Source organism: Cebidichthys violaceus, unplaced genomic scaffold, assembly GCF_023349555.1.
Source record: "Cebidichthys violaceus isolate CVI_PGR_0920_01 unplaced genomic scaffold, fCebVio1.0.p SCAF_1, whole genome shotgun sequence".
NCBI classification, from domain to species: Eukaryota; Metazoa; Chordata; class Actinopteri; order Perciformes; family Stichaeidae; genus Cebidichthys; species Cebidichthys violaceus.
The window spans coordinates 9237153-9256484 of NW_027176262.1; the positions used below are offsets into that span (position 1 = coordinate 9237153).

Below are 19332 nucleotides of genomic sequence, written 5' to 3' on the forward strand. Positions count from 1 at the left end.
GACATAAACGAAAACTAACCGACATCTTTTCTTAATTGGATTGAAGCTTTTTTTAGTGAATGCTACTAGCATTAGCCGCTGTCGCGTCTAGATAGGCTACCTAACATTGATACTTACAGCATAATAATGTGCTTTAATGCCACTTAGAATTACAAGCTATATGGTAGTTTTTACTTGTAAAGCCCAATGGTGTAGTTACGCACACCCCAACATACAGCATGTGGTGATTTCCACAGTGGTTATTCACACGTACACAATTACTGAAAGTGCAGTCTGAATTCACAGCACACATCTATACACAGCACATTATACAAATGTATGATTTATTTATTTCCTGGCCAGTTTAAGACAAGTACAGAAAAAACATACAGATTGATATAAACAGGGAGGAAGTTACATAAAAGTCATCGTCTATGCATAGACACCCACAGAAAAGGTAAAAACTTACCCCAGAGATCACTTTTCTCTGTCCTTATTGTGCTGTGCCCACAGTCTAGTCTTTGTTTGTGTATGCTATGTATACATTAGACTAAAGGGTTTGCACTGTCAAGTCAGGACAGTGGAAGCGTGGGCGATACAAGTCCTACGAAGTCACACACTGTTGAGGGATTTTAAAAATGAATCAACTTAAAAAGAATGAATTGACCCAATTATGGTAAGAGTTTCTCTGTTTCTTTTTAAACTGACGTGCATATCAGCTTTAACAGTCTCACAGTAGAATAAATCCAAATGGTCTGTTTTAACTGTGCCAGAATCAACTCAAAATGTTGGAGATTGAACACAGTGTTTCCTCATTTGAACTACAGCTCTGAGGATAAATCATCTCTACATGACAAGATAGAGGGTGTAAAGGACGACATCCCTATAGAGACTATTTGTTTTCTCAGTTGAAACCCGAGGCAGAGATGAATCGGCACACAATAGATAACAAATCAAAAACATTGAGGGAAATGATGCTAAACAATAGACTTACAGTATTAGACTATTGGGACCCTTGTGTCCAAAAGACCAGAGGTTTTGTAAATAGTCAAATCTGATTTACAAAATGAAATGTATCATTTTTATCAAAACTCAGGTAAATTCAGGATATTGCCCAAAACTGTGCGCAGGTAAGAAAGTAAGCTCTGTTTGAAGTAATTTTTTTACATTATTTCTGTCACTTTTCATGTGTACATCAGAGCGTAACCCTATTAATGAATTTCATGAAAGACTGTGTGAAGTGTGCGCTGCTATCTTCATAATTAAGCGATTATCATGGCTTGCCACTCTCAATGACAGCAGGATTTTCTCCGTGCCTGGACTGGGGCTGTCCAGAAGAGCTGTAAACACTTTCTAACACGGTCAAGCGACATGTTGTACAGTACGCACTAGTTTGTTTGGAGCATAAGCCTGCAATCACTATGCACAATAACTCAGGAAGGAACACAATAAAGTTAAATTAAGTCCACTAAATAAAGCTTCTTGAGTCTGTGGCTTTTGCTTATTAGCTGGTTTGCTTGTGATTGAGGAGTGCGAGTCCAAACTAATGAAACACGCAGACATTTTAACACAGGCGAAATAAGATGTGCTTGCACTTGTAATTACTTGATACTTGCTGCAGTTTGCTGTGTCATGTTCCCAGTTGTCACATTAAACGGTTGCTTTTGCAGTTTATAGCATGTGGAAGAGGCACTGGGACTCATTTGTCTCAGCGTGTATTGCAGCGATGCCTCAGAGTGGCCTGTCTAATCGAATGATACAACATCTCTGCAGTTACCGCGCAGGAAGGTATCTCTTTTTGTCTGCTAACCAACACACAATCAACAGAGTCCCGGTAAAGCCAAACACTAGGGAGGACTGTGGCAGAGAACGTGTTTTCGTAATTAAACTGCCACAAAGTTTGCACACTTGTTTCTCCTCTTTCTATGTCTGTCTTATTCCCCCAAGGTTGGTCCCAATACTCTCCTTTAGCCAGCCCCCTCATTGTGGAGTGTTTTGGGAGGGCAAAAAATATTGATTGCCCTATAAGAGAATGTAAGCATACATAACTATCATGCAGTATCCCTTTGTCTTGTACGTTTCTTGGGGATATGTCTCTACTCTCCTCTTTCCTTGTATTATTTCACTTTACCCTGCTTAGTTGTTTTTCCTCATTTTCTTTTTACTGGCCTCCCTCCCCGCCTACTGTCACCCTGTCTCTCTGTTTTTCTCCCTCAATCACTGAATCTCTGGTGAGGGATTTCATTTGAGCTGGTGATGTTGTGTTCCTCGTCCAAGAACATGGACGCCTAATTACTGAAACAGTCACAGCTCTTTTTGTCCGCTCTACCATTACTTTCTTACCCCTCGCTCTATCTGCTGTCCTCCCTCCTTTTCTCATTTACGTATCCCCCCCCCCATTTTAATCCTTTTAACATGTCTGTGCAGAAACCACTTATTTTGACAAGACAGAGGGATAGACATAGAGAGGGAGGGAAGAGAAAAGAGCAGAGATGGAAGCAGAGAGACATGTTTTCACATGTAAGGTCATGTACAGCCTTAATAAAAGAGAACATTTATTGTGTGTGTGTGTGTGTGTGTGTGTGTGTGTGTGTGTGTGTGTGTGTGTGTGTGTGTGTGTGTGTGTGTGTGTGTGTGTGTGTGTGTGTGTGTGTGTGTGTGTGTGTGTGTGTTTGTGTGTGTTTGTTTAGAAAGATCTAGGTTTTTGTAGTTCACAATAAGTGCTCACAAAGTAATTGAAGGCATACACACACACACACACACACACACACACACACACACACACACACACACAAAATATCAATAAAGACATGCAAATACACATACACAGTCACCATTATAAGACCCATACATTGAATCGTTTCACTGAATGAGTAGCCAATACCATGTACGGTAGAAGAAATGCAAACATGCATGAGCACATTCTGAAATCCCGCTCATACATACATAACCACATGTATCAAATGAAGTAGAAACATGCCCCACTATCTGTGAATACACGCTCAAGCACAAATTACTGAACAAATAACACCCACTTATTCATTGAAAGAATTACTAAACTGCCTACACAGATTCCTCCACCCCTCACCTCGTCCACCTACAGCATCAGTGGGCAGATTACAACTGCTGATTGAATAGCAGTGAAATGCAACAAAGACACACTCACAAACTGAGACTGCCCTCACACTCAATTATGATCTAACACTTCTGTGATGATCAATGATGTGAAACTGTGCGTGTGCTCTTTTGTTCATGTGTATGTGTTGTCTGTCCCCCTGTGAAGCCTCAGTGCTAATGTCCTGACTCCCTGTGCTCCAAGACACAGTGATGTACTGTATATCCTTGTATGAGCAAAAAATGGACCGATTTACATTTGTTTGATATACCCACTATCTGTATGGGAGCTTTTTTTATGACCAGACCAGAAAAGTTGAGAAAGGGAATAATAGTCTAACAGTAGTAGCCGTCATTCAACCGCTACTGCTTATTTTCGTTTCATCATATTACTAAGGCAGTTTATATTGGGGCTGTATTACAAAAACTTGATTGTGCTGGGTTTCTGAAAATTATCAATTGAGGTAAATTTGAGCTCATCATTACAGAGGCAAGTAGATGTATTTGGATGTGTTAAAGTGATTTTACATTCTCAAGTATCGCTAATACACATAGTGGATAGTTATCCTGAAAATGAGAGCCACAAATGACATTATATTGAAAGATATATTGACTTACAACACTCTCTACTAGTTTACATTCAGCTGTCTTTACTTTCTTGGGCTTGTATATTCAATCTCAGGGATAGAAAAATAAAGCTGCCATGTAATTAAAACTGCAATTGCCCACGTTTGCTTAAAGATTAAAAAGAAAAGGGACGTGAGAGGGATGTGTGAGGGATGATACTTTAATCCTCAAACACTATATGTGGTGTTAGATTTTGAATGCCATCTGTTACTGTTTGGTTGACAAATTCTGAAAGTAATCCATTAGTACTTGATGTGTTCTGACTATTGTAAATGGTAAATGGACTTTTTTTGTATAGCGATTTTCTAGTCTTCCGAGCACTCAAAGTGCTTTAACACTGCATGTCATCATTCAACCATTCACACCCATTCATACACTGATGGCAGGGGCTACCATGCAAGGTGCCACCTGCCCATCAGGACTCTAAATAACATTCATACAACAGCATGTAGTAGTCACCCACCGTAGGCACAGCTACGGGAGCAACTAGGGCCATCGACATGGACTAGCAGAGCCGGGAATCAAACCGCCGATCCTCTGATTGAGGGACGACCCTGCTCTACCACTGAGCCACAGTCGCCCTATTGTACAGGTAGTAAAATAAATATATATCGTAATTATATTGGTACTTATTCCCCCTCCTCTGTGCTTTATCCAGGGTTGGACTAAGTTCTATGAGTTTTCCATGTCCGACCTCCGTGCTGGCTTCGAGATCATCGACAGGCTTTTTGAAGGTAGGAGGGCAGGCTACAAACATCACAATGCAGTGGAGATCTCTGCTCTGTTGATTTGCTCTGCAGCACATATGGTTTGCATTTACATTTCTATGCAGTGTATACATGTGAGCCCTTCATTGTATCGCCCTGTCTGTGAGCACATTAGTGAATTGTTAGTGTTCTTTTGTTCTGTGTGCACTCATTACACGTTAATAGCTTTCTTTGTGCCTGTGTGTCTTGGTATCTCCCAGATGGTAAATCTTTGCAGTGGGAGTTTGTCCATGGCCTGTTGGAGAGTGCAATTTATGGTGGACGGATCGACAACCCCTCTGACCTCCGCATCTTACGCTCCTACTTGGAGCAGTTCTTCTCTGCTCGTCTCCTCTCGTCTTCCCTCTCTGCTGGTCAGAGAAAGAGCAGAGGTGGAACACGCTTCTTTCCACCACAGATCAGCCTCCCAAACTCTTGCTCCATACTGGTAGGTTGTCAGGGTGACACAGTTGGTGTGTAACACATACAGTTTGTAAGCACACATTTTAATGCAGTTACAGGCATAGATGCTGTATGTGTGGCTTCTAAAGATATTCAAAAAATGAATTATTGCTACAGAGAATAATAGGAGCACATCTATGTTTTTAAGCTTACGCTGCTGGTCCCAGGTGCACTGGCAGAGAAGCAAAAACAATTCAAAGAAAGGGTACTGAATTAATGCATCCAAGCTTTTCACTGACTAGATTTAGTATTTTTGGTTTGGTCAGTGTTGAAGTTTCACAAGTCCATGTTATGCCACTACAAATAAATCCAAATATGTTAGCGTCAGGTTTACACAATTGATTTGTTATCCTATTGCTTTGCATTCTATTAATGCAGCTTAGTATACACAAAGAATAAGGGAGCACACATGCCCAAAACTGTTCATTAGATGTCATTTGAGAAGCAATTGAGAGGCCATTTGGAAAGTAAAATAAATCAATATGGAAGTCTAGTACTTTGAACTGTTTGAATCAATGTAAAAGTACTTTTTGTGCCAAATGGATATCATTAGAAAATCTGCATTAAACCATACAAACAACACACGTAATGATGGGCAAGATAGCATGAATAATCCTATACTCCCACATAGCAAACTAACAAGCACGCTACAAGTTTTTAATTTTCCGGTTTATGACCATTAGTTGCTCGGAAATGCAAAATGTTGTCTTGTGTTATAAAGCCATGATGAAAATAGGGAGCATGCTCACATTGTCTCTCTCTTTATATGGACATGTGGATACATTTCTGTGTGTGACCTGTACACAATGTGTCTGTGTGTTTTCCCAGGACTACCGCAGCGTAATAGAGAACCTCCCAGAGGACGACAGACCTGCATTCTTTGGTCTGCCTGCCAACATAGAGAGATCCTCCCAGAGAATCATCAGCTCCCAGGTTCACACACAGCCACACACACACACACACACACACACAGCCACCTGCTTATTCCCACAAACACACACACACAACCACCACAACCTCCATCTCTTCCTCTAATACTCAGTGATACACACATGTATTCACATACACTCACACAAACTAACAGGCAGATTAAAATATATACTGTAGCAGGAGTGCACAGCAGCACATTCATCAGTGCATATATGCACATGCACTGTTAATGCTCACAGAACCACATGCATTTACGTGTATGCCAGTACACACACAGACACACACTCCCACCCTTCCATTCTGTCAAAACCACTCCAGACATGCAGGTGCATTCACACTAAATGCAAAGAAAATCATTCATCATTCATTGATCATTCATCTTACTTTATTTGTGCGTGGGGACATAGGACAATAATCACAATATTATTCCAATAATCATCTAAATATGCTTAAAACTCTTAAAATGGAACTAAAACATACTGGAATCACGTTATCTTGCATTTTGTTAAGAAACTAATAATTCTATTGTGTCAAGGATGGGACACATCTTTTTTGAGAAAACCAATCTTGAATAAGGTTATCACAAATCATAACTTCCCCCTGCATAAATAAAGACAAAATAAATGAAATAGCAAGAGTGAGTGTTCTTTGTAAGTAATCCCTGTCTTCTTTAAACCAGGCTGTATTTTTCACTTCTCTACCACGATAGAGAGCTCGACAGCTATTTTTAGGATATTAACGATTATCCCGATAATGTAAATTCACCACAATCTATCAACATATTGTTTTTCATTGCGCTTTTTGATAAAATCCTTATCCATCTGGATCATATTCACTGTGTGTATTGGGAATGTCCTGTGCTGATCAGCAAAATGAGGTATCTGAACCAATCAGAGCACATTTTAATTGTTCAGTATGGTTTGTATCAAATCAAATGTTTTTTTTTCAAATGTAAGTTTTAACCTATTGCAATTTTCTTATGTTATAATACTACAGTTTATTCTTAACATACAGTGTTGCAGGCCAGCTAACTGCACAAAAGCATGAAAAAGAACCAGCCATCCTAATGAAAATATTCACTTTGAAAGTGTCAGCAAGTGAAGCATGTGGATCTGGTCAGTTCAGATTTTGGTGTTTTCAAGCTCCTGCAGCTTAAAACAAAGCTCCAGTCGGTGAGTCAGGTCAAGTAGTTCCTGCTACAATGAAGTCTTAGTTTCTCACTTTTTCACTTTCACTGCACTATTTGTACAGGAAGGCAATTTATATCCTAATGTTATGTTCAAATTAAACATGGGTTTACTCTAGCTGCCAGATTGTAGGTGAAAGCTGGACAGTTACATTTGTTTTCTCTTGATTTCTCTCACCTCTCTGTATCTGTGTGTTTGATTGTGTGAGTTGATACATATGTGTATTTACCCTTTAAAAAAAAACCACAACCCCAGTCATATCAGAGGGAACCACCTCCATGGTGGAGACATGAAAGCAGTTTATTTTAGGTTCAAGACTTCAATTCAAGGTGAAAGGATTTTACTAGGCAGCCATCCGATTCCATTTATTTCACTCTGAAATAAAATTCACTTTGCTGAGGCATGAAACTACGTTAAGATGGGTAATCCATCACAGTGAATATCACATCTGCTTTTATTATTCTCAAGGTTATGTTGCCATTGTGTGGTCATTGCGTTGTAGCAATAATGTAATGTTAACAAATAACTTAATGTTTCACGGTCTTCAAAAAGGGAAAAGAAGATTACTTTGGAGTATACTGGGTGAGGTTAGACGTATGGGCACAAAGGTGACAGCAGAGTTTTCAACCATGGACTATCACTTTTGCACGTTATGCAAGTCATGTTATATATTGTACATTGACTTCAACTATATCACAAAATAACTGGCAGCTAAGACATTTCATAGCTTTGGTATTAGTGCTAATTGTTGTGAAGGAATATTTTAGAAGGGAGAGAGACAGAGAGAGGAAAACACGAGAGACGAAGAGTGGAGAAAGTTGGTCGGGAGAGAGACCAGGATGAGACTTCAGGCCTGCTGATTAATATAAAAAGAGAGAGGAGGAAAGCAGTAGAAAGAGAATCATGCCCAAGGCTGCTGCCCAAATTGATGCCCAAAATTCAACCGTTGAATTTCCACGGTTGATATATTTGTATATGTATGATGTAGAAAATAAATTAAAACGTTTTTAAACAAAGCTTTTGGGCTCACAGTAAGCTCTATAGTCACAGAACTTAACATCTCTGTAACTAGGATTTTGGGGTGTACACGTACTAAGAGTTGGTTTTTGGCTTTCTGTCTATTTGCGCTCTAGTTTATGTGCAAACAATGTTTCCAATGATAACATGTGTGGTTGCAGATGGTCTGTAATATTTATGCTCATGTTGTCATGAATATTCATTTATTTATTTGTGAGTGTGTGTGAGTGTGTGTATGTAGTGGTTGATGATCACTGCATATTCTGATCTAACTCAACGCAACACTGTCACACGTACAACAAATGAATTGGTAGAATTGACAGAATGAGATTGTTTTCATGTTTTTGGGGTTTGCGCGTGTCTTTCTGTGGGTAATAATCCTCAAACACACTTAAACCCTGCAGAACCATTACAGCTTGTGTAAACAGTCCCCATGTGTGCGTTAATGCATTTAAGTCCATTCACATTGTCGGTGTACTCAGTAACCCACACACAAGGCTAGTTGTGTGTGGGTTACTGCGTCTCTGTCTCCACCTATCTCCTCCACTCCTGCTGTTATTTATCACTGTCACGTTCATTCTCTCTCTCTCTCTCTCTCTCTCTCTCTCTCTCTCTCTCTCTTTCTCTCTCTCTAAAGACCCTTGTCACTGTCTGTGGGTTGGGCGCACACACACACACACACACACACACACACACACACACACACACACACACTGAACGGAGCAGTGTTGATGGATGCCATTTAAAATGAATGCATAAGCTCAGTGACCTAACATGGGTCAGAAGGGTTTATAGAGGATTGCATTGGACTTACAGACAAGACAGATGTATGATGTATGTGGCCATAGTTTGTTTTCATGTGCAATGCAAATGATAAGGGAGTATTATGAGCATTGACTAGCAAGGGAAAATGATCTCATATCCGTGATGTGTTAACCTAATTGGGTTGTTTTTTTAAAAGTGTATCGACAAAGTATCTTTCGCTCCATATTGTCCGAATAAATGAGCTCTCTCTGAATGCACTTATGTTCAGTGATGGCAGCATTATATATCTGGGTATAATAGAATCCGTGCTTGTGTTTTTCACTGCTCATCAGATGTCTTTATTGAATGCCATCTTGTCTAAGACCATGAGAAATAGTCCCCTGATTAAAAACCCTAAACCACAATCCTGGATCACATTGAAAGCGAAAGCCTTAACTAAATCGACTGCGATTCAAACTGAACTCTCTTGCACGTAGACGTTGTCTAGTAACTTTTTCTTCCCAGTTTGTTATGACGGTAAATGCAGTTGCTGCCAGGTAGTAATTGCTTGAGATAGGAATAATCTTAATATATTTAAATCCTTATACATTTGAACCCCAATATATTTAAAATCTCCATCCTCAGCTGCCTCCCCGTTTCAAACAGACATGCATGCACACATACACACACACACACACACACACACACACACACACACACACACACACACACACACACTTTCCCTCCTGAGAAAATAAGATAAAGCAGGTGTTAGTAAAGAGTTCTCCTGGACCAAATGAAAGCCATTTATCAGACGCTTTGCCTTCCTCACCACACACATGTATAGAAACTCACACATCTGTTCAGCACACACACACACACACACACACACACACACACACACACACTAAGTCATGATAAAAGCACTATCCAATACTCAAAGCCAGCCAGAAGCTAAGCATGCTTGATTAGGTGTGTAAGAAGCTGTTAGAGGATATGTTTAGGGTTCAGCCTTTTTTCACTTGTGACATTCTGGGATCTGAACAGTGCTGACTGTCTTTGGAGAGTGTAGCCACCAGAGGTGTCAATGACATTTTATTACAGTGTTTTAAGAACTAACAGTGATTTTCTTTTTAATCATACATTGCTTTTGGGTTAATTTAGCAAAAGTGTATATTTATTGTATTTAGATTTCTTATTTTTCAAGCAAAATCTTAAGCAAATGCAACACTCACATTATTAATTCAGGAAACAGGTACCTTTGTGCAACTTCTGCTAAATTGATTATTTTTTTGTGTTTATATTTTCTTGACTCACAGGTTATTTACCAACTGCGTGTCCTGAGCCGCTCAGTAGCAACAGGTTCAAAGTTCGACAGGGAGCTCTGGTCGAATGGACTTTCACCCGTCCTCTACTTGTGGAAGAAACTCAACCAGGTCAGATATTTTCTACATATCTCATTCCTTTCACTAAACTAAGAACTCACACTACTGAGTCTTCACCAAGAATCAAACCCTCTGTTGTATTTATTCTGCAAACCAAACTGCAAAGCTGGCCCTATGAATTTTATCTTGATGAAAACGTTTTAAAGATCTCTTTGTACTGACTCTGACTCTTAACCTCATACACTAAAATTTGACTGGGAATGTTAGCAACACTGTGTTAAGATCAGTGATGGAATGTAACTAAGTACATGTACTCAAGTACTGTACAGACGTACAATTTTCAGGTACTTGTATTGCCATTTTATTTTACTTTATATATTTTGTTTCTATTACATTTTACAGGTAATATTATACCTTTTACTCTTCTACATTTATTTGACAACATCAAGTACAAGTTACTTAGCAGATTCAGATTATTAATACAACAAACAAATTGACTAATGAATTACGAAATATTAGCATGGATTGCTTGAACTACTTAAAACGTAATTAAAATTAGCACCACTTTGCCAGCTGCAACATTACAGTCATGAACACATTAATGCAACTTATTATATTCCAGTAATAACTGCTGAATAACCACATGTCTAACACCATTTTCATATTACACTCATAGAACTCTAGAAGTATTTACATGTTGCTTGGTAAAAAGGTTTTGTAGTTCTTTTCCAGCTTTGACAGTTCCATGCTAGTCTTTTCTTGGGTACAAAATCGTGTTTTAAATTGCCCGTGCAGCAGCAACTAGTCTAAATTAAAAGCTATGAGAGCTAATTGGAAATAAGTAGGGTCTAATTGAGCACCCACTGTGTGTGATAGCCACTGGCTGGCCTAGTCGGGTCGCCCTGTTGTGTTTGGTTGCTTGGAGACCGGCACCTTTTCAAATCCAAAGGACATCTACCTCCACATTAAATAATTTAGCCACCATATTCCCGCTCTCTTACTCTGCCTCTCTTTTATTCACTCTCATGCTGTAAATTACACATGCTCTCCCTCTCCTTTTCACTCATTTGCGCCTTTGCCCCTCCCTCTCTCTCTCTCTCTCTCTCTCTCTCTCTCTCTCTCTCTCTCTCTCTCTCTCTCTCTCTCTCTCTCTCTCTCTCTCTCTCTCTCAGAAAGAGTTGTTTTGTACCCACTGAGAAGAGAATGATTGACTGTGTTAATTGTTGCCGTTGTATCAGCACCTAGCTTCCCACAGATCACAATCTACCTCTGACTGCTGTCAATTAACAGGCCCTTTGTCGTCGTTTGATAATCAGCATGTGTGGTCCCCGAAGTGTTGCTTGTGTGTGCGTGTGTGTGTATGTATGTATAAAGTTTGATGTATGGCTATGTGCATTCCTGTGTCTTTAAACTGTGTGAACTGTTTTTGGAGAGTGGAGATATGTATGTATTTATTTTGACAAATCTTTATCTAGTCTGGATTGGGGGATTTTTTTTCATTGTCTCATTTATCTCTTGTGTTGCCCTACCATCCTTCTCTCCCTCTATTTCCTCCCCTGCCTCTTACTACAAATTCCCAAAAAATTAAGAGTCCGATATCTGCAGCAGAATACAACAAAATATCAGTCTTTGTATTTGTTTTTTTATATTATGTATTTGTATTCATGCACAACTACAGACACAAGCACTTGGTGCACTTACCGTAGATCTCTGTGTTAACTAATACAAACAGATTGTCCCCCTAGTTTACACTGCAGAAAGAGAGATAATTCCCATTTTGTTACATCTTGTTGTTGTGGAAGACACAACAACGGAACAATTTACTTTATGAATGTTGAGCTAAGGAAACCCACAGGGACCACTGGAAAGATATACAGTCGTAATTGAGGAAATCATTAAAAAAACAAGCCATAGCATGCTGATGCACAGCAGCAGTTACAAAATGCATTATACGTCTTACTCTAAATAATACTATGTCCACACTCCTGTGTAGTGGCTCATTAGAGTAGACTGTTTAGTTGATGTAATTCTAACAATGTTCCAGTGATAATAGGGAAATAAAGCAATGCTTGGACAATTCTACTATATTATGCAGTGATCCTACAGTGAAGCACTTTAGCCCAAGGTAAAAATATTAGTTAGAATGACCAGCATCTAATTATATTTGCTGCATTTTTATCCTTGCAATCTGCAAACCTGTATCCCCCTCTTTCTCTTTCAGTCTTGGAAATATTTTTTAACTTAATTCTAGAAATCTATCTTTTTATTCTGTCAATATGCTAATTTGTCTTTCTGTCCGTCTCTATCAGGGTTCTGCTCTGATCCATCAGAAGGTGGCCGCACCTACAGAAGGTCAGGGGTCACCGGTCCTGTCATTCATCACTCTGGAGCAGTTCAACGCCGTCCGCTTGGTCCAGGTGCGTCAGATAATAAGCGCTATTAATAATGTCAAACACGTTACGTTACAGTGCATTACACTGTCAAAAAGAAAAATATTCTCATCGGGTGGTGTTTACTGAACATTTGTAATTTGGCACAATGCTTTCATCAAATAGCATAGGTCTTGTACCTTGCATTTTAAATGAGATGGATATGTTAAAATGTTAAGAGTTGTGGAAAATGGGCTTTGCTTCATGAAGATGTATGGGATGAGTGTGAGTCATAAACAGTTAGGTAATGTAATTCATCTCCTGGAATGGGCATTTTTAGCAGCAGTCTGTATGCTACTTGTTATTTTGGGTATATGTTAAAGCCATATGTGTATGTGTACTGAATACATTTGATTGTTTTAAGAGAGCAAAGTAATACGATGAAAATAAGAAGCCCAATCAGTCAATCAATGGCCTGTCATAATGAACCAGTTCCCAGCAATCAAATGACACCCCAGGTACCAATGCGCTAATATATTGGCACAGTGTGTTCACTAAACTGTAAGTGTTGTCACAGAGTATTCACCAATCCCTGGCTGCACTGAGCAAAGTCATCAGAGGGACCCAACTGCTGACTCCCGAAGTCCAAAAACTGGCCACTGCCCTGCTCAATCAAGAGGTAAGAAAGGAGAATTAAAGAAACGGAGGAAAGGAGAAATACATTGAGATCCATAGAATTTGTATTTTAACAGTGTGAAGTGAATCTTTCTCTTCACTACATTGTTTTAGAAGTGTACAACTTCCCCATACAGTGATGAAGATGAGACCACCAGAGCAGACATACGCACACGCTTTAGTGTACAGACTTGTACTGTGGACTCGTAGCAAACACTGCATGTGTCCTCGTTTGTGTCCCCAGGCTGAGATGAGGACAAAGGGGTTATGATGAGGTAGAGGGGGAGAGATACACAATCAAGCCTTTACTTCTTCTAAGTTTGTAATCTACTGGGAGCAGCCTTGGGCATGATTCTCTTTCTACTGCTTTCCTCCTCTCTCTTTTTATATTAATCAGCAGGCCTGAAGTCTCATCCCGGTCTCTCTCCCGACCAACTTTCTCCACTCTTCGTCTCTCGTGTTTTCCTCTCTCTGTCTCTCTCCCTTCTAAAATATTCCTTCACAACAATTAGCACTAATACCAAAGCTATGAAATGTCTTAGCTGCCAGTTATTTTGTGATATAGTTGAAGTCAATGTACAATATATAACATGACTTGCATAACGTGCAAAAGTGATAGTCCATGCATTAAATTGCATTTCATTGCAATGCATTACATGAGACACAATTCCTCACATGTTTAAAACAAAAGCATTCAAACTAAATGTCCATTATAATTGTATATCACAACACCCCAAACATTGTTCCAATCAGCTGTTTGCTTACCTTGCTAAATCAGTGCTCATGGTCACAGTAAACCTAGGATACCTATGTTAGCCAAAAAAAGATTTAAAACATGGATGATTTCCATGTTTCTTTTAATTATCCATCTGGTACGGGTTTCCACAAATGAGGACACCTCATAGTGCATTATGGCTGACTTACTCCTGTAACTACTCAGCTTGTAGAACAGATGAGCTCTCACTCCCATTTCACAAGTCTGTGCTCCCCTTTGATTGAACTGTTAAAACACTTTCCTGGACCCAACACTAGTGAGCACAGTTGTTTTCCTTGATGCTCATTTTTGGACGTTCTCTCTGTATGCGATGTACGTAATCAAACTGCATTTTAATGAGTTGTTTGTTGTTTTATGAATTCAAATGATGATGAGTTATGACCCAGAGTAGTGGCACAGGCCTGTTTGAAAGATATCCCCTGCCAGAGAGAAAGTGTTTCTTCAGACACAGAACACAGTGTATTGAACAGAAATTGTCTGGAGTATCCTTGAAAAAGCAACAATCCTTGACACCAATTAGATTTACTACCAGCAGCATTTAAAACGTGATGAGGTATCTGACACCTGATGAATTTAGTCTTCACAGTCAATAATATTAGATACAACTGTCTCCAACCACATGACATTATGAGTTTGGCTTCTGTTTTAACCAACCATTACTGATTAGCCCAGTTTCAACTAGAGAAGAGGAACAGAAAGAGCTGCTGATGTCATTGATATATTTGGAAAAAGGCCCATTTGGGATTGTAATATTGTAAAAGTATGGCAGGCACAGCTCTGGAGAGATCAGCTCCATTGCCCCTCTCCTCAGCTATGCAGTAAAAAATAATTAGATACTTGGAAACTACCCAAGCATCAGAAGAGAGTGGTTAGCAGCGCTGCAAAACAGAAATAGATATCACCACTGCCTTTAGTCAGTGGAAAGATCATTAAAATCAAGACATGAGGACTGGCATTTTGATTAAAGGTTTAACAATCTCAAGTATCGGTGAATTTTTCGGTGCCAGTGGTAATAATTAGCATGTCAATAACAAGCGGCAACCTCCGATGCTGGGAAATTAAATCAACACAGAAATGACAAAAATTGCAGTTTCACTTCAGGCTGGCTCCAAAAGCAAGTCAATCCCCATAGACCTCCATTTTAACAAGCCCAAATTTACAACAGAAATAAACATGTCTACAGTTTGGTACAAAAAACAGTATTCATCTCTATAGCTAATATCTCCTTTCGTGACAACTGTACCGGGGGACAATCTTCATATAACTCACCCGTTTCAATTATATTAAGGATTGAAGTTAGGCATAATTTCTGGGCGTGGCTGCTTTAAGTGACAGGTTTGTGTCGTTTCAGGCTGCTAGCTGCTTGCTGTCTCCTCTGTTGCATCACAGACACATTTAAGAGCTCACTATTTATGTGCCTTGTATGTAAACAAACATGTGGTCTGAAAATGTACTTGGTCTTTAGATTTTTAGTTTTCACTAAATGCAGCTGAAAATAATTAAAAAACACTTAAATATATACTCTGATGTGCTTTCTGTGGGTGCCAATATTCCTGGGAGTATATTTGGTTTCTTGCATCATTAACACTGATATATTTGCAAATTTTAGTCATATAACTTAAGCTTGCATGCTTGTCTCCTCACACTTCAGTGTGACACACACACACACACACACACACACACACACACACACACAAACACACAGCAGGGAAGTAACTGAATGGTTGACTTGCAGCTGAGAGACATGCAAGGTCCCTTTTAGTTCCATTATGACTTTCAAGCTTGAATAACATCACATTCTTAATCCTCAATCTCCTACTGTGCATATCTGTGCATGTGCTTGTGTTACGCAGTTCTTTGATCTCTGTTTAACAGTTTAAGCAAGATGGACTGCCTAACCTGTTCCAGAGTTAACAGTTGTCTCCTGAGGGAAGTTTTCTTTTGCCACCTATACACAAATATGGCATTTGTCAGTGCCTTCCAAAATAACCCTTTTGAGCCTTTCAAAACTACACAAATTACTGTTTTATACACAGCTTCTTATGGTTCAGGGAAGGCAACTAAAACTTTAAAGATTTTTAAGTAAACCAACATTTACTGTACCATCCACCCTTCCTCACCCCAATTCTTTGCTGCATTATAGATCATCTATCACACTACTTCACAATCACACTAATCACAAAAAAAGATTTTTTTTTGTGGCCAAATCACTATGGCAGTACAACCGAGAAGAGTTAAATGTGCTTTTTGCTACAGTTCCAGTGTGAGACAAAGGGCATAAACGAATGGATTAAACAGATTAAATGAGTTAAAGGGACTGTATCATGTACCTACATGATGAGCCTGACACAAAGGTATCTGTGTACCCAAGAGTCCTTTGTCACTGAAGTTTGGGACAGCGTTTCAGTTTATTGTAAATAGTCAAATATTTATACAGTATTTATAGACTAAAACAAGTACTAAAGATTCACTGATTTGCATATCTGCCAACTCTAACCTTTTGAGATCAGAAGTTTAGAAGGTGATGTCACCTCTGACATCATAGAAAACATGGACATTCTTTATGTTTTATCCAGACCACAGTGGCTGTGCAGCCTCATGGGACCTATATCTTTTAGTGACTGAGGCACAGTGTTTGAATGTGTATAATATGGGATAGTTTTAAGGTGGCCCAACAGCCTTTAGTGATGGGGAGCGAGGGGGAGAACGGTTGACAGTAAGGTTCAGTAAGTTTAAGAGAGGCATGTTCAGTGGACCACACAGCAGTCTGACTGACTGCAGAATGCCCACACCTAAAATAATATGGTTTACTTTAAATTCTTGCCGACACATATTTTGTATTAGTACGGCCCCAAATAACATTCATTCCTCTCTATGCCTGCTTCCCTCTGTCTCAGTGTCCTTTAACATGGCAGAATAAATGGGAGGGACCAGAAGAGCCAATGCTGTACCTCAGAGCTGTGGTAACTCGGGCTCTCGCCATACAGGTAACCCATACATGTGTTTATACCAAGATGCATTCTGTACTCTATTTGTTTGTCTGTCTACCTGTCGCTCTCTGTGTGTCTCCCTTTCTCCCACAGGCACACAAAGAATAATTACATTAAATAGACACATGCACATGGAAGCAGACAAACACACATCTGGTTTGTGATAGTCATGGTTTAGTTTCGTTATACATTTTTTACTTTGTTTAGATGGTTTTAGTTATTCTTTCAGGAACAGGAATTCACAAAGGCCTACTTCTATCAGAGGGCTTGTTGTAACATTTTTGTGGGATAACTATAGTCAAAGCATTTTCTGATGACCTCATCAGTTATTAAAAAAACCCAGATGCCCCTGGGAACCCTTTGTACTCTCACAGGAATAGGACTTAAGAGGCCTAAGAGTTTTCTAATCAGCAGTAGTATACTGATTGAAGGATCCGTTTCAATCCGCCATGCATTTATATCCTACCAGGAGCCTTGTTTCCCAGTTGTGATGAATGTTACAGTAGGACACATTTAGATTTCTTTACTTTCAAAAAAAGGATTCTGCACCTCAGATATCCCTTAATGGCCCCAGACTTGTTTCTGGTGTTTCCCCTCATGACAAGAGTCTTTTAACTGAGCCTTGGTCCGAGGACCAGTACTTTTGGGATCCTGACTAAAATTATGTATGACTGACTGAGGCAATGTGTTGACTAAACCTATGCCAGAAAAAATCCAATGTTGTTTTGAAAAGGGCTCAATAAATAAAAGCGGATTATTATATAAAAGCATGAGGTTCCGGGAAGTGTGTGGCCGAGGTCGGTGCCAGGAAATAAAGGTTCTGGCTGAAACTCCTCCCGACTGTGTCTGCCTGTACGCCTACCTCAATATGTTCTGGCAGACTAGAATACACACATACACACACATACTCAGAAGTTATTTATTTTTATATAAATTTGATGCATTTCGTTATTCATGTGGGCGAGCCTCACTGCTTGTGTCTGTCTGTCTGCCGGCCAGCCTGCCTGCCTGCCTACCCATCTGTTTGTGTGTATGTCTCCCTGTCTGCATGCCATCTCTCTTCTCTTCCTTTCTGTCTGCTGGCCTCCCTGTCTACCTGCACTCCATCTGTCTTCATGTGTGTCTATCTGGAGGCTGCACTGCCCTTAACTGTCTATTTCTGCCAATCAGTACTGAGTGATATCTCTGTTAGCAGAGTGTCTATGTCCTGTTAGCTAATCAGCCTAATAAAGGCGGAGACGGCCTAAGCTGCTGCTGTGTGGAGCTGCTGAAGAAAAAAGTGCAAACAGCACAGCAGAGCGACCTTGAAAACACTCAAATGCTCTCACACACACACACACACACACACACACATATATGCAGATAAATACTATGCGTACCAGCACACACTGGCTTGCTGTGCGTGCGTGCATCTGCCTGTAAATGTGACTGTGAGACTGTTGGTATGGGCATTTGTGCGTTTGTTTTCTTTTTCTTGGCATAATGCTCATCCCAATTTATCTCTAAAGCCAGCGAAGACTGATGCTGCGCTTAAAAGGAATCCATTTATAATAGAGATTGGATCAGATGTTTGCTTATTCTGCCTCTATTTGTCAGCAATTTTCTTCAGCTGACCTCCAAAATCCACGAGTGTCTGTGGCGATTTAGAAAAAACTGCCTACCGGTTAAAAAAAACGGAAATGCAAAACAAAAAGGGCCCAGAATAGATCAAACCTTCAATCCAAGGCCAACTGTCAAGGCCTAAATCTGGCCACTGCAGCCATACGGGCTTATGCATCATGATAAGCTTGGTAGTAAGTGTAAAAATGACGGTGAAATCAGTTGTTGTGCCACTCGGCAACATTTCTTCAAAAAAAGAGAGGTACAACCTGAGACCGAAGATTGTATTGTGAGATATCATATCAGGTTAAGTCGTGAGCTGTGCCTTTGACAAAAATAACTAGTTTGTGCAGGGAAACAGCAGGAGGCTGCTTACATGATCAAAGCGGTTGTTGCTGAATAAGGAAGACTGGATCAACACATTTGAGAGGGCTCAGAGGAGTCTATCTGCAGTCATACAGATCCACTCTTCACATTTGTTGTCTCTTAGTGTCTTTGCACATACACATCTCTGTCTTTGCATGCATGTGTGAATACAGCATACACACAAGCTGAAATGGGAATCTGTGTGCGTGTGTGTGTGTGTGTGTGTGTGTGTGTGTGTGTGTGTGTGTATGTGTGTGTGTGTGTGTGTGTGTGTGTGTGTGTGTGTGTGTGTGTTTGTATGTGTGTGTGTGTGTGTGTGTGTGTGTGAGTGTGTGTGTGTGTTTTTGTGTGTGCGTGTGCAATCACT

At 39.8% G+C, this 19332-nt stretch overlaps 1 protein-coding gene across 1 annotated transcript in view; it reads left to right on the top strand.

The window, feature by feature from the left end:
• dync2h1 (dynein cytoplasmic 2 heavy chain 1) overlaps nt 1-19332 on the top strand; it is a 107008-nt gene that overhangs the window by 82290 nt on the left and 5386 nt on the right. The window contains 7 exon segments of the mRNA XM_068709569.1: nt 4379-4454; nt 4688-4914; nt 5757-5861; nt 10126-10242; nt 12501-12608; nt 13138-13239; nt 16908-16997. Coding sequence (XP_068565670.1) covers nt 4379-4454; nt 4688-4914; nt 5757-5861; nt 10126-10242; nt 12501-12608; nt 13138-13239; nt 16908-16997 — 825 coding nt within the window.